A 25,304-nucleotide genomic window follows, 5' to 3' on the forward strand; every position below is an offset into this window, starting at 1 on the left:
AGTAAACAGGAAGGATGGTTAGAGATTTACGTCTCGTCGACGATGAGGTCTTTAGCGACGGAGCACAAGCTGGGACTGGGTAAGAACACCTTCCCTTTCAGAGAGCACCTTGCCGTTTGTCTTAAGCGATTTAGAGATATCACGGAAAATCTACAGTTACCAATTGGGCGGAGACTTCAACCTCTGTCGTCCCGGATATGGGAAGTGTGTGTTAATCATTGCGCGAGCTCGGTTGGTATTAGAGCCATGCCGCGCGGGGTAGCTGCGCGGTTTAGGGCGCCTTCACACGGTTCACGCGGCTCCTCAGTCGGACGTTCGAGTCTTCCCCTCGGGCATGGGTGTCTGTGTTGTCCTTAGCGTAAGTTAGTTTAAGTTACATTAAGTACTGTGTAGGCCTAGGGACCAAAGACCTCAGCAGTTTGGTTCCATAGGAACTTATCACCACCATGTTAGAGCCACTGGTTTCGGTATTGCAATTGCACTGTCACGGAGGAACGGAATCTTAAGGTCAGTGTTTCCCTGGACCCGAAAAAAGTAGAGACGAGGACAGAGCACAGTAGGAACAAAAGTGATCCACAAAATCGTTGCAAACAGATGTCAAACACAACTCTGTTTACTCTCAGAGGACAGCTTTTAAGTGGTGGACAAACATACAGAGTCCGTCATGCTAGGTTTACGAAAGCCCTTTTGGAGTGTATCATACAGTCGTCTACAACCAAGATTCGAGCATCCAAGTATTTTTGACCAACAGAATCCATTACGTATAGTGAACGAAATGCTGTTAGCAACGAACGCGACGCCGGGTATGCCCCGCGAAAGAGCAATAGGATCACTAACGGTTCCAGGATGCATAAACGATTCATCAGATTGAGTCAGCAACACTTTCACGTTGTTCGATGACACTCCTGTCACCTACAGCAAACTATCATAATTGAGTTATTGTAAGAAAGACAACTGTTAGTTCCTCTTGGGGCATTGTATGGCAGTTTACTTTTAAATGCGGATTCGCCGAGGTAATGCCCGTATCAAAGACAAATAACCTGATGGCACAGAATTACAAGTAATTGGTTCAGGAGCCTTTCATACAATTTCAGTAACTGTAGCCAATAACATCAAGCAACATTAATTGGAATAAATATTTGAAATCTGTAGGGGACGCAGAAGCAAGATTGGGGCGTGTGCGGTGCAAGTGTTGAATAATTCACGCACAATATGCCAAACACAAGTGAGCACCCAAAACAAAAAGCCCCGGAAGAACATTGCTGTGGGCGGAGCTTGTGCAGTACGTATTTCTGCCGATAGGCCTGTATAGCGCAACTCATTGCCAGTTCAGTTCCGCCAATGTTGTTGACCTGGGTGGTTCGGTTATCTGTAGTAATAGTTTTTGCTAGCGCTGTTTTGTTATTGTCTCGTTTTTCATGATGGCAAGTTTAAGTGAACAACGCGCAGCTGTGAAATTTTGTTTTCTACTCGGTAAAAATGCTACTGAAACCGTTTTCATGTTGAAAACAGCTTACCAAGATGACGCAATGGGAAGAACTCAAGTGTGCGAGTGGTTTGCTCGATTTAAAAGGCGACACGTCGTTTGATGACACAACTCGTTCTTGACGACCATCAACTGCCCGAATCGACGAGAATATTGAAAAAATTCGAGAAGTTGCGCTCACAGACCGTCGACAGACAGTTGATCTACTGTGAGATATTAGTGGGTTGTCTTAGAGCTCGGTTCAGCGAATTTTAACGGAAGATTTCGGAATGAAAAGGGTTGTGGCCAAGTATGTTCCTCGAGTTCTGACTGACAGTCAAAAGGAACGTCGAGTTGAAACACGTTGTGCTTTGAAATAACAGCTTGAAACTGGTCCTGAGCCATGGTGCTATGGTTACGACCCACAAACAAAGTAACAGTCAAGCCAATGGAAAACGTAATCGTCACCCCGTCGAAAAAAAAGGTCAAGTCAAATCAAACGTCAAAACAATGCTGATTTTCTTTTTTGATGCGAAGGGCGCAGTTCATTCAGAGTCTGTTCCCCCAGGTCACACCGACAATCAAATCTCTTATTTGGAAGTTTTAAGAAGATTGCGCAGCGGTGTCCGTGAAGAAAGATCCGATTTGTGGCAGACAGGAGACTGGTTGTTCCAACGCGACAACGCACCTGCACACACAGCCATATCTTAGCTTTCGGCTGAAAATGGCATTGTTCGACTGCTCCACGCATCTCACTCGCCTGACCTGGCTCCGTGCGAATTTTTCGTATTTCTATGCATGAAAAGAGGAATGAAAGGACACCGATTTGGCAACATGGAAGAAGAAAAAAAGAGGTAGGAACTGTCAGTCATTGCTAAAGATGACTACAAAAAATGTTTCGAACAGTGGAAGCACCGTCGGGACAAATGTTTTAGGTGTAATTGAGGGTAATTTGAAGAGGATAAGGTGTTTCGTTCACAATTTGAAAGTATATAGCTTTTAAAAAGTAATTCCGCTGTTATTTGGGTACCCCCTCGTAATTTTACAGTGCTGTCCACGTCGGGCGCAAGAACCTCTTTATCCTGACTAGGTGGGACCAGACGTGATCCGGACGTATTCTACTGAATGCAGAGAAAACTAATATTTTGTGCAAATATATATATATATATATACTTTTATTTTGGCACTAACACGAAACAACTTTTGATCACTAACACTACCCTTACTGAAGTCTACTCAGGCTGATTTACTGAAATGGTGCATACGTTTCTTTTGTTTCAAACTTGTGTGGAGTTCGAGAGCAGCACGATTGCTTAGACGTTACACTAACATCAGTTCGGCTTGAGTTGTTTGCTGTTAACGTTCTAGGTAAACCATTAGTTTTCCCAACTGTGCCGTTGTCTCCGCATGAGGTAATTTTTCTCTCCCCCTGAAACGCCACTTCTGTTGTCCACTTCATCAAGTCAGGCGAGTGAGTTGCGTGGAGCTGTGGAACAATGCCATTTTCAGCCAAAAAATAAGATATGGCTGTGTGTGCAGGTGCGTTGTCTCTGATGTACAGCAGGCGGCATTACACATTTCGTTATCGGTCGTCATGCCGTAACCATTATCATTATGGAACCGAGTGCCTACGTCATTACTGTCTACAGACGAAGAATCAGGAACGTTTCAAGCAATCCAGAACCGTTCACAATTTCACAAACGTTACCTGTGGAATCACATACAGCAGGCCATATTGTTTTCCACTACTTCAAAATCAATAATTCAGTAACTTGATCGCAAGAAGGCGCTACTGTAAGAATCAAATCTTCGGTAATTGCCGATTTAAATACAGATATCACACCTAGTTCTGCCTCTTCTTCAAGTAATTTACCCAGTGGATGTCTCCTGTATACACGCTTGATGGTCTGGAGTACATCTTAACTCATCGGTTGTAGAAAAGAGCCGTTACATTAGTAGCTAAGAACCTCAGTCAGATGTCAACACTGGTGAGCTGCTCTGCCCCCGCATGTGTTGTCAGTAAACAATATAGCTTCGGCAGAAGACCCTCTTCTTCCGATTACCTACTCACACGTCGCACAATATCATCCAAAAACCAGTTTTTAAAAATGCTACTATCCAACCATGCATTATTTTGTGCTTTGTAGACACCTGGCAAACTTTCAATGCACAGAGATGTTCTGATTTTCTTATCAACAGTAGTGGTAATTTGTGTCTTCCGGATTCATTGTTACAACCCACAATTCGAACTTTGGCTTTAAATAAAACTCTTATAATCCGTTGCCGAGTCCTCTAATTTGGAACCCAGTGTCTTATTGGGTGGCATAAGATAAGGTGCGCATTCATGTGCATTATAAATGTGCTGTGGAGTTAAGTTTTCGGAGGAAATAACTTCTTCAGATTCAGTTTTAAGCAGACACTTTACCTCCCGAAAACTTCCACCCGTCACTTATAGCTGGCGTATGCCATGACGAGCTTTCCACCTTCCCAACCTATCCTGGCTGGCTGTGATGTTAGGTTCGCAATCGGGTACTTAAATAGTGCCTTTTCCTGTAGTATTGGACCGGATATCTTAACATCGTGTTCCCTTTTCTCACCGAACCGAACGAATAATGCCTCATCCGGTCTTTTATTTATTACTCTCTTCATTGTACCGGGTTTCTACAAACCGTCTTTAGTCATCGTTTTGAAGCAGAAGATTTCAATTTCTTTTCTGTTCTTCCTCCAGTCTGTCACAACTGGTGTACCTAACACTGTATTCCACTGCTAAGTTTTTCAGTGGACTACCTTCGTACTGTTGTTTAGTGCTTTCTTTTCCTCCAGCGAAACGACCAGTTTCTTTCGCTGTGAAGTCATTTCAATCACGCACTCTCAAAATAAGATTCAAATGGCTCTGAGCACTATGGGACTTAACTTCTGAGGTCATCAGTCCCCTAGAACTTAGAACCACTTAAACGTAACTAACCTAAGGACATCACACACATCCATGCCCGAGGCAGGATTCAAACCTGCGACCGTTGCGGTCACGCGGTTCCAGACTGAAGCGCCTAGAACCGCTCGGGCACTCCGGCCGGCCTCAAAATAAAAGAGCAAAACATTACCGGTACTGTTTCTTAACTGTAAGGAACAGATCCACACTGATCGTAGTAATGGTGGCTGAAAGCGTGGGATCGGCGAGATCTACGCAACCTGCAACGCCAGCTGAACTGAACATACGAGGGTGTGATCAAGTAACGGACAGTTTTTGTGTTTGTGAAGAATCTGTTTATTCTGCATCAACTCTGTCCCCTTCAAAGTAATCCTCCTGAGATATAGTTGTGCCGGCGTTTTTTCCAATCTTGGAAGCCTGTTTTTATCTGATCAATGGTAGCAAAACGAGGTCCTTTCATCTCTTCACACTCGAGGATAGGAAGAGCTGGCAGGGAGCCATGTCCGGTGAATATGTTGGCCGAGGAAACACAAGAATTTTATTTAAGCCAAAAAGTCATCAACAAGCATTGAGGAATGAGAGGAAGCATTATCGTGATGTAATTTCCACAAGTGGTTCTGCCACTATTGCCGGCCGCTGTAGCCGAGCGGTTCTAGGCGCTTCAGTCCGGAACTCCACTGCTCCTACGGTCGCAGGTTCGAATCCTGGCTCGGGCATGGATGTGTGTGATGTCCTGAGGTTAGTTAGGTTTAAGTAGTTCTAAGTTCTAGGGGACTGATGACCTCAGATGTTAAGTCCCATAGTGCTCAGAGCCGTTTGAACCATTTTTCCACTGTTCTGATAGTTTTCTTCGGATTGCTTCACGCAAATGTCGCATAACTGCCAGGTAGTATTCGTTATCGACCGTACGGCCATAAGACAGGAACTCAGTTGCACTACCCCATTATAATCGAATAAAACAGAGCGAAACCCTTCACATGCGATCGAACTTGTCGAATTGTTTCGGTCTAGGCTCCTCAGGCAGTTTACATAGGGACGATCGGGCCTTGGTTTCAACGTCGTACCCGTACACACATGTTTCATCACCTGTTATAACCTTCTGAATAAGTTCTGGATCGTTGTCGACTTCATCAGAAACTCCTGGGCGACGTCTACACGATGCCGTTTTTGTTCGAAATTCTGCAATTTCGGAACTAACTTTGCTGCTGCACGTTTCATGCCAAAAACATCCGAAAAAGTGCTTGTAATGAATCAAAGGATATGCCGATATGAGCATCCTCTCTGATGACGAGTCGGCGATTTTCCACAACAATTTACTTTACTTCTTCCACATTGCCTTCAATAACTGATGTACCACAGGGCAGTCATCATATTGAACGCCTTGATCCTCTTTGTAATGTTTATACCACTCGTAAACTCTTTATCTTATTCAAGGTACGAAGGTGGCTTGAAAAGTTCTCGGAACGGAACAGAGAGAAAGTAGTTACATCACTGAAAATATTTTTATATTTCAATGTAGTCGCCTTGTAGATTAATGCACCCAACGAAGTTCCAGTGCCTTGATCCCATTTCGAAAACGAGTTCCCTCCAGGCCTGCAAAATAGTTGTCAACTCCGGCTACCAATTCTTCGTTTGACGAAAATCTTCGTCCACCACGAAAAATTTTCAGTTTTTGGAAGAGATGGAAGTCTGACGGAACCATATCAGGCGACTAAGGCGAGTATGGCAACAGTTTCATACCTTAGTTCATGTAATTTTGCCTTGGCTTCGGTACTTGTCTGCGGGCGCGTCAAGAGTCGTGGCACCCATCAGGCATATAATTTTTTCATTTCTATTTCTTCAGTTAAAAATGTGACATGCCCTTTCAGATGACACCTGGCATGCGTGAACAATTTCACACACTTTCAGTGGGCGTTCCCCCATGACCATTTTGTGCACTTTTGCAATGATTTCTGGAGTAGTGACACATCTTGGCAGACCACTTCGCAGATCATCTAAGCTCTCCAAACCAAATTTAAATTCATTTGTCCACTTGGCAACAGTTGAATATGAAGGAGCAGAGTTTCCCATTGTATTCTGGAAATCGGCATGAATGTCCTTTGCTTTTATACTTTTCTTTAGGAAGTACTTAATCACTGCTCGAATCTCTATTTTTCCGTCTTCGGAAATCACTACACGAGAACAACAACACAGCCACGTCACCACCACAGCTCTCTTCCAAGATCACTGATGTGGGATGTGTTTACAGGCAAGAGTCCAATGAATATCACGTGAACAACTCATTGCGCTAGTGCTGACCTCTCGCGGTGATTCCGAGAACTTTTCAAACCACCCTCGTAGATTCGCCAAAAGCCACCGTCAATATTTCTAATGCGGTGCTGCACTTTATTCCCTTTTTCAAGCAAAATTTAACGCAAGTTCTTTGATCTATGTTTTTCGAAAGCAAAAATTCGCCCATCACTCAAAAACACGTAGACTATGATCTTTCCGAATGTCCTGAAAATGCAAACATACATCAGAGACATGTGTACCAACAAGATGAAAAACTTGTGACGAAATGAAACACCTACAGCCGTTTTATTTTATTTTGTTGTAACCAGTTTCAGCGCTTCAATGTGCCATCTTCAGGTTGTAACTGATGCGGAACAGATTGATATTATTTACCCCTAAATATATCACGTCAGTTGCTAGTGTAACTGGATAGCCGGCCGCTGTGGCCGGGCGATTCTAGGCGCTTTAGTCCAGAACCGTGCTGCTGTTACGGTCGCATATTCGAATCCTGCCTCGGGCATGGATGTGTGTGATGTCCTTAGGTTAGTTAGGTTTAAGTAGTTCTAAGTCTAGGGGACTGATGACCTCAGATGTTAAGTCTCATAGTGCTTAGAGCCATTAAAACCATTTTTTTCTTTTTTTTAACTGGATACACAGAAATGTGTCAGCACTCTAGCCAACTGCCAACTGACTAGAGAAACATTCAAATGTTTGAATGTTTTCCAGTCAGTTGGCAGTTGATGGTTAGAGTGGTGACATAATCTGCGCATCCAGCTACGCTACAACTGATGCGATATGTATAGGGATCGTATCAATCCGTTTCGCATCAACTACAACCTGAAGATAGCGCAATGAAGCGCTGAAATTGGCTGCAACAAAATAAAATAAAATCATAAGGTGGCTGTAGGTCCCAAAGACCTCCTGCCAAAAGGATGGACATACAAAAACTAGATAAAAAAACATAAAATCGGATATATGATGCCCACGAAATTACAAAAGAAGGCCCTTTACTGTTTCATCACACCTTGTGTGCCCTTCCTTACCAACTGGATACCGCACACTGTTGCGTATTTTTTTTTGTTTAGAAAAAATAACCCGAATAAGGCGGATGTCCGGATTACTAAGTGCCAGATAACCAAGTTCCTTGTGCGTATTCATTCGAATTCAGTTTACAATATTACCAATAAAAATCATTCTTGCGATGACGAAGAATGTTTGACGAATGCAATACGACCATAATTCAGTGCAAGATGACAGCTGCTCTGCTTGTGTAAGAGCATCTGTATTTTGGCGGGTCCTGCCATTTTCGACGCTCCGCCGGAGCGCAAGCCCCTGTGTGAGCGACGCACTCGAGCCGAGGACGACGACCAGAGGACACGAGGCGCAGGCCGCCTACCTCGCGCGCGACAGCGGGGAGCAACAGGTGTCACACACGTGGCGTGTGGGTGTGGGTGTGGCCGTGCGGGCGGGACACCGGCAGCTGCCGCCGCAGCGCCGGTCACTCTCCTCGGAACTCGACACTCCCGCACCAATCACCACAGCTGGGTACACTCTGCGTCACACGTGACGTCTGGGTGTGCCACAGTAAGACGTAGGCCTACTGAACTGTGCTTCCGGCCGAATAGGCTCTGAGCACTATGCGACTGAACTTCTGAGGTCATCAGTCGCCTAAAACTTAGAACTACTTAAACCTAACTAACCGAAGGACATCACACACATCCATGCCCGATGCAGGATTCGAACCTGCGACCGTAGCGGTCGCTCGGCTCCAGACTGTAGCGCCCAGAACCGCACGGCCACTCCGGCCGGCCCGGCCGAATAGTAATGTCGTTGAGGTAGAAGATACATTTTTAAGACAATCAGGCCCAAATTTCCACAAAACTACTCGAAAAATTGTTTCATATTTTCCGTGGGGAGGGAATTTTTGGATAGTCCCTACGTATCTTAAAATGCAAGGGCGCAATCAAAAAGTTTTCATTCGAAGGCCGTACAGTCGTGAATCAGGCGCCGTGAGTACTGAGGCAATTGTCCCATCGACGCACCAGGTTTGATAAAACACCGCCTCCTGCTGCGTGAAGAAGGGCTAACTGCCTGCTGCTCATCCTCGTCCGACAGAAGTCGTCGACCCTTCAAGGACTGTTTTAAAGCGAACGAAGGTGTGATAATCACATGGTGGGAGATCAGGACCACAGAGCGGGTGCTCGACTGTCTCCCATTTAAGTTGGCTTTAACTCCTACGTTACATTTGCGACGTGGGTAAGTGTGTTGTTATTGATCAATAGTACCCCTTATCGCACCTTTCGACAATAGTGATTTTCAGCAGATATGCTGCCCTATACATATTTTTCATTCTCAGAAGCATGTCGACCGGTGTTTGTCCTTCGGCAACAAAAACAGGAATAACAGCACGTCGGTCCTGTTTGGATGCATCTGGTAATAACGTCGCCATAGTTCACGTTTCTACGTTTACCGCATGCACGTCGGAAAGACAATGCAAAATAATCCGTTGCCTACATGTCGTTACTTATATACCCCAATCGGTGTCACGTGCATATACGCCCTCAAACAAACTATTTGATGCCCCTTTTACTGGTTTGGTGCGCAAGTTCGTAGCGTTTCCGCGCAGATAACACAAGAGATAAACTTAGACACTTAATTTTGCAAAAACAGACATAATGTATGATGGGATAGCAGCAATCAGTGATTGTATAATGTTACTTATAATTTGTCTTGATTGCAAAATTTTTTATTCATATGACCGGTTTCGGTTCATTCAGAACCATCTTCAGATCTGTAACGATAATAATACTAATTTACTATTTCACGGAAGCAAATCTTTTTCGTCCTATCTAATCAACATCAAATGTACCAGAACGTACCTGATATTTCAGTTACAGGAGGAACCCGTCCAAATCCAGCAACTTTCACATGCTGCGTCACATAAAATTGGTTGGCAGAATGCACGTCATTTATATTAATTATAACGCTATTACCGACAGGTGGCGTCTGGTACATTTGTTACATTCCATTTGCACATACTGTATTCAGTAGATTTTTTTTTACTAACTTTTATCTCCAAAAATACTTAATTAAATTATGTAGATGTCAAGGATAAAATCTGTACTTATCAAAATTAAAAAACAGTAAAATTATTTTTATACGATCTAAAAAACATAGGGCGATTTATATATCTATGGCGCTGGTGTGGACTTGTTTTCCTCTACGGTCTGCTTCCGTGGTTCCCGTCATTTCGGTGTTGTGCCGCGATCTGCTCAGTTGTCTGTAACTGAAATATCAGGTACGTTCTGGTACATTTGATGTTGATTAGATAGGATGAAAAAGATATGCTTCCGTGAAATAGTAAATTAGTATCATTATCGTTACAGATCTGAAGATGGTTCTGAATGAACCGAAACCGGTCATACGAATAAAAAATTTTGCAATCAAGACGGATTATAAGTAACATTAGACACTTAAGCCATCAATAAATACAATGCATTATTTGCAACGGTCTACCAACGCTGAGTAACTGTTCAATTCCGCGACGATGGAAATCACCTGGTTTTAAGGCGAAGACCTCGTCGAACCATGTTCGGAGCGCATTTTCATCCGAAAAGGAAGTTCTTTCCACCAGATGCATAACATTATCTTTTGTGGATGAGCGCAGATCTTTGTATGGAGGGTTGCTGTTTTGTTTGGGCTCACTCATTCCTTTCTCTTCCTTATGTTAGCATAAAGACACCTTCTATAGTTCCTGGTAACAACGCAGGTTAATAATCGTCGGTGTTGTTCACGAGCAGCAAGCAGAGATGAACGTATAGCTACCAGGTGATTTGGGCGATTTTGGCTTAGAGCTTGCAGCACACTTACAGCCGATTTTTGAACGTTCCCCACTGCCTGCGAATGCTTTACGATGCTGGAATGATTACAGTGTATCACAATCACCAGTTCTCGGAAACACTGGAGTGGGTCATTGTGGATCAATGCGTTTAAACGATCTTCTTCAAACCCCGAAGGTCTTTCTGAACCTGGAGAGTCACTAACGCCTAAACGGTTTTCCTTAAAACGCGAGAACCATTTTCTTGCCGTCCTCTGTCCAATGGCATTATCCCAATATACGACGCAAATGTTTCTAGCTACCTCCACTGCTGTCACCCAAGCGGAAGAATATGTCGGAAATGTCCTGATTCTTCTACTTGACTCTCCATTTTTTGGCGTCCACAGCTTCATTCACTATCTCCAGATGACAAAAAGACGACGCGCAAACTAAAAAAGCAAGAGTGAACTACAAGAAAAAAATGACGATCCATAAATAAACCCATAGTAACCGGAATACGAACATGCAAAACAAAAACGCTGACAACTTATGCATCAACCTAATATTACGACACCTTCGATTTCCCATTTCATACATTTCTCTGATAAAACATTGAAACGCCAGTGACATTTTCCATAACTAATAAAACATGTGAACAGAAAAACGAATCAAGTAGGAATCATTCACCCAAGAGCAGCCCGCAGACAAATTCGCTCTTTCCTGTTCATGGCTTTGTTGCGTGTTAATTCCTAAGGGACCAAACTGCTGAGGTCATCGGTCCCTAGACTTACACTGTACTTAAACTAAATTATGCCAAGGACGACACACACACACACACACACACACACACACACACACACACACACACACACATGCCCGAGGGAGGACTCGAACCTCCGGTGGGACATGACGCCCTATACCGCGGAGGCACTCCGCGCGGCCATGGCTTTGTTAAACAAGCCGGTAAATGCTTACATACATACATTAATCCTTGTTCCACAGATCATGAATACGACATTTCGTAATGATGTGGAACGTGTCACTTTAACAGAAGTTTTCTTTACACAAAATAATTAATTAATTTTTTTACAGTTACTACTTTATATCTAACAAGGGAACATCCCCATCGCACTCCCCTCAGATTTAGTTATAAGTTGGCACAGTGGATAGGCCTTGAAAAACTGAACACAGATCAATCGAGAAAACAGGAAGAAGTTGTGCGGAACTATGAAAAAATAAGCAAAATATACAAACTGGGTCGTCCATGCGTAAGATAGGCAACATTAAGGACAATTTCAGGCGAGGAGTGCCGTGGTCCCGTGGTTAGCGTGAACATCTGCGGAACGAGAGGTCGTTGGTTCAGATCTGCCCTCGACTGGAAATTTTGCTTTCTTTATTTTCGCAAAGTTATGATCTGTCCGTTCGTTCATTGACGTCTCTGTTCACTGTAATAAGTTTAGTGTCTGTGTTTTGGGACCGCACCGCAAAACCGTGTGATTAGTTGACGAAAGGACGTGCCTCTCCAATGGGAACCGAAAACATTTGATCGCAAGGTCATAGGTCAACCGATTCCTCCACAGGAAAACACGTCTGATATTTTGTATACGACACTGGTGACAACATGTGCGTCACATGACAGGAATATGTTGTCGACCCACCTAACTAGTACACTTGGCGAATGGGTGAAAAGATTCTTCTACCTTGCCCGATTTAGGTTTTCTTGTGGATGTAATAATCACTCCAAAAAAAGTGATGAAAACATAAGAGTTTTTAACATAAACTGAAAATAAAAAGTTAAAATTTTCAATCGAGGGCAGATTTGAACCAAGGACCTCTCGTTCCGCAGCTGTTCACGCTAACCACGGGACCACGTAGCTCCTCGCCTTATATTGCCCTTTATGTTGCCTATCTTACACATGGACGACCCAGTTTGTATATTTTGCTTATTTTTTCATAGTTCCACACAACTTCCTCCTGTTTTCTCGATTGATCTGTGTTCAGTTTTTCATGGCCTATCCACTGTGCCAACTTATAACTAAATCTGAGGGGAGTGCGATGGGGATGTTCCCTTTTAAGAATCCATCTATTGAGTAGGAGGAGATGTCATTCAGAAATTATTTTAATTTGCTTTCAAATGTTGGTTGGCTATCTGCCAGACTTTTAATACTATTTGGCAAATGTCCAAAGATTTTTGTGACACCGTAATTCACCCCTTTCTGTACCAAAGTGAGATTTAATCCAGAATATTGAATATCAACCTTTCTTCTAGTGTTGTAGCTATGCACTTCGCTGTTATTTTTGAATTGGGATGGGTTATTAATGACAAATTTCTTAAGTGACTGTATGTATTGCGAAGGTGCTGTGAATATCCTGAGTTCCTTAAAGAAATTTCTGCAAGGTGATCTTGGATGGGCTCCAGATATTCTGATTACACGCTTTTTGTGCAATGAATACTTTCTCTCTTAATGTCGAATTGCCCTAAAATGTGACGCCATATGAAAGCAGTGAATTTACAATAGGCATTGTAGGCTAATTTACTGATATGTTTACCACCAAAATTTACAATAACCCCAACAGAATAAATGGCTGAACCTGGCCGTTTCAGCGGATCATCGATGTGTTTCTTCCAATTCAATTTCTCATCAATGCACACATCCAGAAATTTTGAGTATTCTGCCTTAGCAACAGACTTCCGTTCATAGCCTATATCAATGGTGTTATGCCATTTACTGTACAGAATTGTATAAACTATGTTTTCTCAAAATTTAGTGAAAGTTCATTTTGCAGAAAAACAATAATATTCTGAAAGACATTATATACAATTTCCTCAGCTGATTCTTGCTTCTTGTATCATCAGAAAAAAGAACTAACTTTGCATCTTCATGAATATAGAGTGGCAAGTCGTTAATATAAATCAAGAACAATAAGGAACTCAAGGCCGTGGGACACCATTCTTGATACCTCCCAGTTAGAGGACACTGCTGGTTTCTGCAGACTATCTGTACTGGTAATTTCAACCTTCTGCAGTCTTCCAGTTAAGTATGAATTAAACCATTTGTGCGCTGTCCCACTCGTACCACAGTACTTAATCTTATCTAGAAGAATTTCATGATGTACCAACGAAGTTGGCAGTTTAACCTCACTCTTGAAACAGACGCTGTTCGTGTTATGAATTATTTTCACGTTAGTGGGAATGCACACAGTGATGTCTGCATTGATCTTAGCATTGTGTATAAGGAAGGGAAAAAAAAGATGTGCTGGACCAGGGAATGGTTTAAACTGGGACAGAAAAACTACTGAAGGAAATATTACACTCCAAATCCGTTAATTACATTAATTATCTCGGAGTGGACAGTCAAGCTATTAATAACTGAGTTACTTCGCTCTCTCATTGAAAAAGAAGACACTATTAAGCGAAATTTATTCACTTCTACTTAGTTCTGTTTAATGACAGCTCATTAAAATATTACAACATGGTAACATTTATTTATTTATTTTTTATTTCATTGCACTCACTTGTATGTTGAGTGTGGAATATTGATTTTCTCCTTAACCTCTTCTGCGTAATTTAAGGCTGAGAAAGAAGCACCGCCTCTACCATTTCGGCAGGTGCCAATGCTATTTTGTTTTAATCTTTTCTCGCAGTTTCCATACAGCTAGATAAATTGTAATGAAAGTCTTATTCGCTAAAAATGCGCGGCGAAACAACAAAAACAAAATCCGAATTATTGTCAAACAACAATCAAAATTCTCTCAGACATGTCAACGCGCCCTATGCTTGACAAACCTAGTAAAGTTCGCCAAATTGTTTGAACGTGTTCGTACTGTTTCAGCAGACGTTTGAGATAATGGCTGACGGCAGTATCTGTTCCAACAGAAGTCTTAAGGCATGTATGAGAACCGAACGATATTGACTTGTTTCTTAAAGCTACCAACCGTAGCTTTCACGAGTGCCTTCATTGAGCATTTCAAAAAATTACAAGAATTTCAAATTTAATTACGCGAAACATTTCTGTGATAATTAACTTGACATATTTCGTTCGCTAGCTAAGGCTGCCTAGGGTGGCTGCTCCTGAAGAGTTCTCACAGTACTCCAGAGACCATAGCACTTAATACAGACACAGTTACTACCGACAATTTGTATTTTGTATTTCCTCATCTTAGTCTTCACCTTTGTTACTTGGTGATAGGTTGAGCAACTGGAGGTTTCGACGACGTCACATAAACTACGGAAATAGAGCTGCCGTCCTGTTAATAATTCTAATGCTCTGTAAATCTGCTTAATACTCCAGAGAAGATCTACAACTTGTCTTTATCAACTGGTAGTAGAATGTAGTATTTTCATAATTTCAGTTCCTTTGACACTGAAAACTTATCAATGGTCAGCTACTTTTAAGCGATTTTCCGCTAGTTTTCTCTCCTTTCTTTTAAAATAGCCGCTTATCACAGTTTAGTAGCCTTCAACACACTGGAAGCAAAGCTTAGCAACGAGTTTCGATGGTAAAGACTCTCATCGTCAGGCTGTTTTCTTAACGTTGCTGTACGTGTGTGGAATACTGCCGAACAATAAGGACTGAGTACAACAAAACCAGCGCGCATGCACAGAAATTATATTCATATCAGCAACCGATATTTCATGTCCGCCCCCGGTAGCTGAGTGGTCAGCGTGACGGAATGCTAATCCGAAAGGCCCGGGTTCGATTCCCGGCTGGGTCGGAGATTTTCTCCGCTCAGGGACTGGGTGTTGTGTTGTCCCAATCATCATCATTTCATCCCCATCGACACGCAAGTCGCCGAAGTGGCGTCAAATCGAAAGACTTGCTTGCACCAGGCGTACGGTCTACCCGACGGTAGCTCAGCGTGTCTGGTCAGAGGGTTTAGGTACCCTCTGTAACAAAAAAACTGAGTGAACGAATCAACGATCAACCTGAACAGGCGTCACCGGACGTCCGCCACGAACAAATTCAACGAACAATCTAGAACAAATTGAGATTTAAAAAAAAATAAAAAAAATTAAAAAAAGACGGGAGGCCCTCGTCACACGACATTTCCATTTTTTACCGATATTTCATAGTACGCAATCAAATTTCGTTACCAGTTACTATTTTGTATTCTTTTCCAACTGCAGCAAAAATATCTGGGTGGCAACGTCATCCGTGAAAATTTGTTAAAGTGTAATTCTAATTTTCTGCATAGTACCGGCTGGTCCTTCCAAAAATTTAACACTTCCGCCCAAAGCAGAGTCCGATATGAGTAATGGGGAACGAAATAACGATAAAGGAGTGACCAGCTAACTACGTGGCAAGTCACTGTTTTACTAAGATTCTGTTTGAATGGTTCGCCTTCACCTTCCTCCTGCCTCGGAAGAGGCTCAACACCTAGTAGTTTCTGCCAGCCACTGTACACGGCATAGAGGCAGGTTCTTCAACCGGCTATAAAAAATAAAAAAAATAAAAAACAGTTGTACAGTACGTATCGCGTATGCAACGTGGGGTCCAGGCCGGTATTTACCTTGTTAGAACCTCCTAAAATCCATATCCGGGCTCTCCAGTTCACCAGCCATCGTCGTTTATCAGCGAGGCGGATTAAATTCGGGGCAGGCACGCCTCCCCGTATCCCAGAAGTGGCGCGTTAACGCGCACGACTATCAGGCCGGCCTTCGAAGATCGGTCATAATAGCCTTATAATATTCAAAAAGTGTCAATGAATGTGACGTGACTTTGAGCTGACATGAGGTATATCAGTAGAATTACAAACAGAAAATTTTAAGCTTGTGGAATACGTAATGGGAAGAAAACGGTAACTGTACCAAGAGAAAGTATGCTGTAGGTATTATCGCCTCAGAGATGGAATACGAATGACTCTAAACTGCTTAAGAACAAATTCTAAGTAATAGCTCACTTGTATTTCGTTATATTTTAGATAGGACCGTAGGAACTGCTATGGTACGTTAAATAATTTGTATCTGAAGCATTCAAGAAGTCGTTCCATTAAGTAATTTACCTGCCTAGTACACCACGTAGTTCTCAAACATTCTGTGGACGCTAGCGTTAATTTTATCATCGTTAAATTAAAATATTTAACTAAAAAGTTTTGTTTTCTGTTACCAAGAATCAGGAGAAATGAAGTACCTGTTTTGTTGAGTAAGTGAATGGTAGTTCAAGATAAAAACATTGCTTTATCTGAGTTCCAAACTTTTTTCCTCGTGTTCAACTGTCAAATAACTGTGACGACGAACAAATCTGCGTGTCCTAACTTCCCGTATGAATGAGACGCCACCCATTTTTCTTGCATCAAGAAAATATTTGCCCGCTGTATAATTCTTAAAAGACTGTAATTCAAAAATTGACCCATCAATGTTGTTACGTACTTCGGGACACTACAACGCACCACAAGACGTAGTTTGTCACTGGCGAAGTTTTTTCCCCAGCTCAGCGAACACTGCTTCAGTGTTGCGACGCCTCCGTTTACCGCCTTCTTGCATTATTCCTGTTATTTACGTGACAGGGGTCTTGCTTGAGAGTTTCCCTCACTTTCCTTTTAAAGCACCCTCGTGAAGAGCATATGCCGTGCCCGCAAGTGCGCTCGTTTTTTACTCTGCCGTCAACAAATGTGTTACTGCTCTCCAGTGTGTGTGTGTGTGTGTGTGTGTGTGTGTGTGTGTAGAGGCTGCCCGGATGTGCGTCGTCGACTGACACGGAGGCTGCGCTTTAAATAACTCCCACTATAAATTGCGACGGCAGTAGAAATGAATGGAAAGGAAAAGCAAACAGATGGCTCGATCTTGTTGGGTAACGAATACGCTTGTTACCCACAGAAAAGACTCAAGTACATTTGCAGGATCGGCCTACAACTGTTGTCCCGTGAACATGGGAAGCAGCATCGTGGTAAGCGGCAGCATATCCATGCGGGAACTACCTACTAGAATCAGTTTCACGTTTTACTCACACAAATTGTGAAGTAGAGTAACCGCCAGAAAACTCAGTGGAAGTAGATTTAATTGAAAACGACCAATTAAGAACAGGGTACTAGAGGAAATGTGACCACCTTTCGTCGAAAAAAACCAAGCGTATAAGTCCTCCACATTGATTGGTTTTGTAGGCATCAAGAGACGAGACTTTAGAATCGTGTAACTGAAATGCCAACACAGGCAGACATGTGACTTACAATGTCAACAGAACACAGTTTTTATTTTCTTTTTACTTTCACCCATCATTCAGCAGTGTTTCAGAAACGATAGCATATCTCCCCCATCCCCCCCCCCCCCCCTCCCCACTCCTTGACTGAATAATTATGGTCCCGATTTTGGCTACTGGGCAATTCTCAAGTAATAACCACTACTGAACAGCCTCAATGCATATTCACTCCTCTTACGAGGACGATGTTTACACATTTCATGTCCAATGCATTATGGAGCTAAAGTTGTCAAATTTTACACAAGGTACACGCATAGCGGTGTTGAAATCTTCTTATGTAAATGATGAAACTTAAGAGAATGAATAGTCTTGACACACTTTGTAGTGAAATATTACTAGATAAATAGGTGAAATTATGATAGTAAATAAACATATGTAATAATAACAAAGTTAGTCGAAGGTCAGATTGGCAGAGGGAGAAGAGGTTGCTGGGAATACTGAGTGATATCGCCGGCAGACTGAGCAAAAGACGGCACTGAACAGAGGAAACTGCAGATGGTTCAGTAAAAATCATATACCAAACAAGAATGAACGTGCAAGGTATAGTACGTTAATGGTGCTAGGGTTAAGGATTCACTGATGATATTGCATTTCAGGAACAGAATGGAAAATTACTGGGCAAGTAATTGCATCAAGCTTATGGAGAAGCGAGCAAGACTAGAAAGTTACGAGGAGCAGTGAATAAGAATAGCGAGACTAACATCAAACCAGTGTAAAGGTGTGATAAGTAGAATAGCATTTTCTGTTTCCTATCCTACGTAGTTCACAATCTTCAGCACTGAGATTAAAGAAAATGCAGACTAATGCAAGAAGAAGTACCTTTCTTCAGTTTTTTTTATATCATTAGTTTTTAGCTAAAGAAGGAGCCTGAAAGTTTAAATGTGACGAAAATATCTCTGAATCTGGTATGGTTATTTTTTAAAATTGTATTACATGAAACGTTCATAATATGTTGGATCTATTACATAAAAAACTGACTAGCACTGAGCAGGTGGCGAAAAAATTTGGATAACTCTCGGTTGGAGACATGCACATTTTATTAACCTGGAAATATGGAGACTGTAGAAGCAACAAATAAGTAGACCATATGACAAAAGTAATGAATAAATTTACTCCAGTAATGACGGAAGTTGCGAAGGACGAAACAGATTCATACAGAATCAAGCGGCGAAATACTGCCAAGAGAGATAAGAATATGCGCAGTGTACACAACACATATTGAAGGGTCCGTGTATCTCACATGTGAGTCAGAGTTTTATCAGTTCGGTTTCACGATAGTTCTAATTATAGTTGGTGTATGTTCTTTAGGTCAACAGTTTGTTACCTGTCATGATAGTAGTCGTAATCAACAAGTCATTCTGACGCACCCGGTATCGTTTTCAACTGAAATGTATCATCATAGCTGTGGTTTCTCCTCATGCAAAGATATTTATACATTTGTTGGTTGAACTGTGGAAATAATGGTGAGCAGACTTTGGATCAGCACCTGCCACGACGTGGCCTTGAGCACGAGGGCAGTGCCATCTGAGAATACCAGCATAGAGAGGCCTGCCCACATCTAACAGAAAACTAGAAAGCTTTTTCTTAAATCCGAAAAGTGAAATGTGACTCCACAACCAGCAGAAGAGTCTTTTGTTCGTACTCCACTGTAGAATTACAGAAACAAAATTACTGACTTTGTTCTTTTAATCTTGTGTGTTACTGAATAAATGGCAGACTCAGGCAAGCTGTCATCAGTCCTAAGGTTACCTTTATCGTCATAGTAAGTAGCTGGATCTGGAATTTAAGGAATTATATCCGATCCTGCGAAAGACAACGCCAAACTTCCAGCGAATTGTGTTTCAGGAAATCTAGAAGGAATTTTAATCAAGATAGTTAATGCGAAATCTAACGTCCTACGCAGCGGAAACTGAGATGCATTAAAACCCTGTAGGTAAGGCGCCAGACGAGTGCCATGATAGTTCAGACGATTAACTAATAAACCAAATTGTTTCATAATGTGTGAAAAACGCGCTCTACATCGAGTGCTCAGAGACTTTATTACACGAAAAGGAAATCCATCTCTATGAGAGTCATAAACACTTCATAATCAGCCCAGAGGAAGCAGTATCGCCGGTCATCTTATCTCACGAGTTAAACTACAGAAATGTAATATAACATGAGAATGTGAAGGGCACTGGAAGCTCATATTATCATGAATTTTAGTTCGGTAAATAAAGTTGCGCCTATATGAGTTGCCACAGCCAATAAAGAATAGAGTGAAAAAGAAAAGCAACAGAGATGACATTTGACATACATTAGACATGAATCAAACTAACCGATAGTTGGGTTTACCTGTATCAAACTTGAATAAGAAATAAACCAAAATATACCACAAATTTGAAAACTTATTACTCCAAAGAAAGTGGAAAAAACCCGCGGGCAGATAAGAAAAGAGAAATTACATTGCATGACGACTCGGCTGAAGTCATGATCGGATGAGGTACATGGGTGCGGCAGAGTATTATTCGGGTGGGGGTGGGGTGGAGGGGGTGCTGTGCAAGTGATGCTCATTTGACATAAATCCTTTGTTGCAGCCGATGTCAGGCCAGAACATTATGTAATTCATAGCAGAATCCAGTTGCCTAGCGTGACAGTTTCTTCTCTTTCTGCAATTGGTACGTTAATTTGTGTTACGAGACATACTAGATACATTCTGTCTGACGACACGTTTTGCACTGAATTTCTTTGGCGTATTACCTTATAAATGACCACATCGACTATAAACCCTAAATGCTGAGAACGGAAAATTACATGATGAATAGAATTGTTCACCGATTTCAAAATAGTGAATGAGACCATCAACATAAACAATTATAATAAAGCGTATTGATGTGCCACGGTGTTTATAGCCACCAAATTCCAGAACCAGCTCAGGCAAAAAATGAGAAATCCACCGAATAAGATGATCAATTTATTGTATTCCGTCGAGTGTGTACTTCAGAGCGGCACTGTTGTGGATCAGCACGCCAGGGCCGGGAGGCACTTGTCGGTGCGCACCGCGCAAGGTGGATGAACCACCACGGCAGGAGGGGACGGCTGTGAAGGGCGCAGGTGGCACGCAGGCAGGCAGGCAGGTACAGTGCGCCATGGCAGCTGCTGCCACTTACTTGAGGTAGTAGACCTGGCCCTCGGGCGTGCGCGCCTGCTCCCAGCCCGGCGGCAGCGGGCCCAACTCGTCCACGGGCGTCATGTCGTAGCTGCGCTGCTTCAGGTGCTGGTGTTGTTGCTGCTGCTGTTGCTGGGCCGAGGCGTACGTCTGCTGCAGCGACGCGGGCGAGCTGTGCGCACGCGGGTGGTTCACTTGCAGGCCTCCGGCCGCCCCCGAGGCGCCGTTGCCTCCGCCGCTGCCGCCGCTCGTGGGGCCGGCGGCCACCGACGCCGTCCCGAATGCAGAGTCCGCGGAATTGTCGCGACTGTGAGAGATGGACGACACTGAGGGCGACTTCGAGCCCGTGGAAGGGGGTGTGAAAAACGAATCTGGCAGCTTGCGCATACGCAGCGGCACCTGCAGCGGTCGCTTCTTGTCCGGTCGGAGCACGCTGTCGAAGAGAGCTTGCAAGTCGGAGTCCGAGTCTTGGTCTATCCGCACTACCAAATTGCTTTTATGTTGGTCCACGTCCTGATTAATGTTCTGAGCCATTTTCGGCTACCCGTCGAAAGCCAAGTTACGGATAGGAGCCGCTACGGGAGCGGAGGCGAGAGTCGCGACAAAAGCAATTAAAAAAAAAAAAAATCGAACCCCCACCGCCCCTGCTCCCGAACACATACACACCACACCACACCGTAGCACTGCGCTCGGCCGACTGTCGGCGGGCGAGCAGCAAGGCGCGCAGGAATGCCAGCCAGCCTTCCTTCCCGCTACCGTCTGCCTCCGCCGCCGGAGGAATGTAGTTCGCCGCCGGTGGCGCCGCTACGCGGCGGCCGGGCGAACTGCGCCGCCCGCGCACCCGCGCCAGCGCCCTCTCTGGTTAGCTGTCTCCGCTGACGACGCCTGCTTACGTATACTGGCAGCAGAAGACGTACTGGAGCCGCGTAGGCCATGCGAAATATTAAATCAGCTTGCGAAGCATTGCTCAGACCACAAAGAAATTTAACAAGAAATCATCAGGTACCACGAAAGTTTCCTCACCAGAATACCTTTGCTTTTAATATTATTTTGTTTGTTTCTGCACCTGTTTCATTATTTCCCTTAATCATGGATACTTTTACGGGTCACGCTGCTATTTTACGGACGTGTAAAAGTTACACTGATAATGAGTTACGTTTATACCCATGTTGACGCTTTGTGTACTTTCTTTCAGTGACACGGATTGCTATATATTACGATAAGAACACGGTTTCGCATAGGAACAAGTGCTGTGTTAGCTAGCCAAAGAAACCTTGATAATAAAAGATCGATAAATATTGGGCATTTACTCAATAAATGTTCAGAATTGGAAAACTTCAGTAGAAATATTCGAAAGCAACAGATGCACCCTCTCACAATATTATCTCTCTCCTCGGGCATGGATGTGTGTGATGTCCTTAGGTTAGTTAGGTTTAAGTAGCCTAAGTTCTAGGTGACTGATGACCTCAGGAGTTAAGTCCCATAGTGCTCAGAGCCATTATCTCTCTTGACGAACGAAAGGATTTCCTACAAGGATTGATAAGGTGCGCTACTGATTCGTCTTAAAGGTAGCAGTTCGGGAACGATGTAATGAAACGTTCACCAAAGAATAAAATAATCTCTTGTCGTTGAAGAAAAGAACGTCTGCAGGGTCTGGCAGTATGAAAAAGTTGTCCAGAAAGCAGACGAAAAAACGATACAAATGTTTGGAAGATTCCCATGCTGTTTAAAGGAGAACAGGATTATGGACATTTACGTAATCTATTGATCTATCAGTCTGTCAATCTTTGTGTAATGTGATGAACATTTTAGAAAAAATTAGTGTGCACTTTTAACCACCTTGTATTTTGATCAGTGTCACTTTACTTACGATCCTCGCCTACGGAGCTTCTATACGAAAAGCTAAGAAATTCGATGGAGATAAACTAACCGACATGTAACAGGAACCAGTTACCTTCCTTCATGAAACTGTTGATGTCAGACTAGTAGTCCACTCAACTGGTGTTCAAAACAGCCGTGCGGTGGCCGTGCGGTTCTAGGCGCTGCAGTCCGGAACCGCAGGACTGCTACGGTCGCAGGTTCGCATCCTGCCTCGGGCATGGATGTGTGTGAAGTCCTTAGGTTAGTTAGGTTTAAGTAGTTCTAAGTTCTAGGGGACTGATGACCTACGACGTTAAGTCCCGTAGTGCTCAGAGCCATTTGAACCATTTTTTGAACCAAAACAGCCGTTTTCGTAACAAAATTGCGGAAGTATTTTTCTCATCGGTTCTGTGTGTTTTTTAGGGTGCCGATTCCTGAATTTCATGTGTGATGCCTTCCAGGAGGCTGGCTTCACAACGAAAAACACGAAAAACTTCCAAATTTCGTCAGTTATTCGCTTGTGTCTCGAAAAACTTTGCTTCTGTATAAAATGAAAGTAGACAAAATTTACTACAAAATTCACAAGTCAAGTTTCATTTTTAAAGAGCGGTAACCACATTATAGCGCGCTGGAAAGCAGTCATTTATATTCTACAAAAATGTCAAAAACGTCCACTCCCACCGTCTACAACTCGAAAATACACTTGTTATCAACGATAACCCCTACAACACTTGAAAGTACATTAAATTTCCTACAAGAGACATCTGTACCATTCACTTTTCTCAAACAGTCGGAGGGAGTACAGCGGAAACTACGAAAAATGTCTTCAGCGCCCTACAGCCGAACAACACCTTCCACCTGCCTACCTGTTATCGGCGCTATACTTCTGGTGTATTATACTTAAAAGTGACTTTTTTGAATGAATTGACGGGAAAGCATCTTTGATGGAAACATTAACAAGTTATATTTACAACATATTAGGTTCATGACACTGAACGGGAAGATGAATATGAAATAGATGTAGCAATACACATGAGAAATGAAACGAGTGAATGCCATGCATAGGATTGGGTCATCACTTCCAGAAGGTTCTCCATCAGCAAAAGACAGAAAGCTTTTAGAAAATGGATAGAAAAGGCAAATAAGTGAACTATCGATGTATAAAGAAATACCTGTGCCGATGTCACGTGCATAGTTTTTTGGTCATCTCCGTTCGGCTGTTAGTGTCCTAGGCAATATTTCTTGGGCTCTAGAACGTCCAGGTGAGGGGTCTTGGAGAGCGGAAGGTCCACACAAAGCTCCTGGTGCTGTGGAAGGTCCAGACTGAACAGTGGGTTGTCGCTGTTCTTCAAATGAAAAAAAAAATCTAACTAAATTGTTAATGTTACGATTAGTAAAGATGCATAATACTGCAAAATATTACATGAATTAAAACCTTTTGCCGCCTCAGCTGCTTCAGGCAGTGACACTACAAGGGGTTCGTCCAGGTCGTCTACGTCTTCTGTACCAAAACGGTCGTCGATATTGATGTGCAATCCCTCACGCTGCTGGCAAAGTTTCTCGCAGAACATTCCTCTACGTCTAGACCTACACCGACCTTTGCAAGCTGCCCTGCATTTGTAGATATAAGCTGAAGAAGCCTCTAGAAGGCCGGGAGGGGTTCCAGTATGCTTGCGTTAGTCAATCCATTTTTTGCCACTTTCTATTCTCACAGTTCTGGACCCAAGTAATTTCCGATACACTGCTGCACCTGATGGAAAAACGCTGAATGTAGGTTGCTGAGCTGCATCTTCAGTGAGAGTATGGGAGCCGTGTTTGCTGATGGCTTGTAGGCTGGTGTCGCGTATTGCCTATACCACAGCCCGTCGAGAGTTGTGGTTCGATGGTTAGCACGATAAAAGGTAGTCAGAATTTTCTCGGTTGAAGCTGTTAATGCCTTTAGTTCGGCTGAAGGATCAGTGAATTTAGTAATGTATGATTCGAAATCCAGAATTTTGGAGAAATTTAACCTTGCCTTGGATGAATAACGCTGACGTGGAGTCGCAACCACTCATTCTGCGAAAGGAGAGCATGTGGTGGGCATCTTCTGCACTGCAGTTCCCGGTTCGTAGAAGAGCCGAGGGCCTGTACCTCTCCCTGTTTGAGGAAACATACGTTGGAGAGAGTTTCAAGGCCCATCGCTGTGATTAGAAGTTCACATCTTCCCCCACTCTTTGAGCTAGAGCCAGGGTTTTGCCGTCCTCACTATCAGTGTGTTTGCTCCATTAGCTGCCTGCTTTGATGCGACTCCACTTTCACTGCATCTTGTCTTCAGCCTGGCATTAGTGTATCTCTGTTTTTCGCATTAGGTAGAAAATTTGCTTGTGAAACTGTTGGTGTCATAGGGTGCTGCTAAATTGTATCTCTATGGACTGCTTTTTGGTCGACCTCGTCAAGCGCACCATGGACTTTATAGTCTTCTGTCCGTCCGAGGACCCATCGAACAGAAATGGCACATATTGAAAGTACTTACTTCATACGTAATGGATATATGAGTCGCAAGGTATGCCGACTCGACCGAATGAATCTGAGCAACAAACAGTCCCCCCCCCCCCCCCAATCAGTCACATTTACTCTAC

The 25,304-nt window shown here is 43.1% G+C and overlaps 1 protein-coding gene across 3 annotated transcripts in view; it reads right to left on the reverse strand.

Annotated features, from left to right (window-relative positions):
• LOC124614399 (transcriptional coactivator YAP1) overlaps positions 1–21,511 on the reverse strand; it is a 353,914-nt gene extending 332,403 nt beyond the window's left edge. For all 3 annotated transcript variants that reach the window (XM_047142942.1, XM_047142940.1, XM_047142939.1), the window contains exon 1: positions 20,828–21,511. In XM_047142942.1, coding sequence (XP_046998898.1) covers positions 20,828–21,360 — 533 coding nt within the window. In that variant the 5' untranslated portion in view covers positions 21,361–21,511. The remainder of the gene's footprint in view (positions 1–20,827) is intronic.
• Between the last annotated feature and the right edge of the window lie 3,793 nt (positions 21,512–25,304).

This window comes from Schistocerca americana, chromosome 1 (genome assembly GCF_021461395.2).
Source record: "Schistocerca americana isolate TAMUIC-IGC-003095 chromosome 1, iqSchAmer2.1, whole genome shotgun sequence".
Lineage (NCBI taxonomy): Eukaryota > Metazoa > Arthropoda > Insecta > Orthoptera > Acrididae > Schistocerca > Schistocerca americana.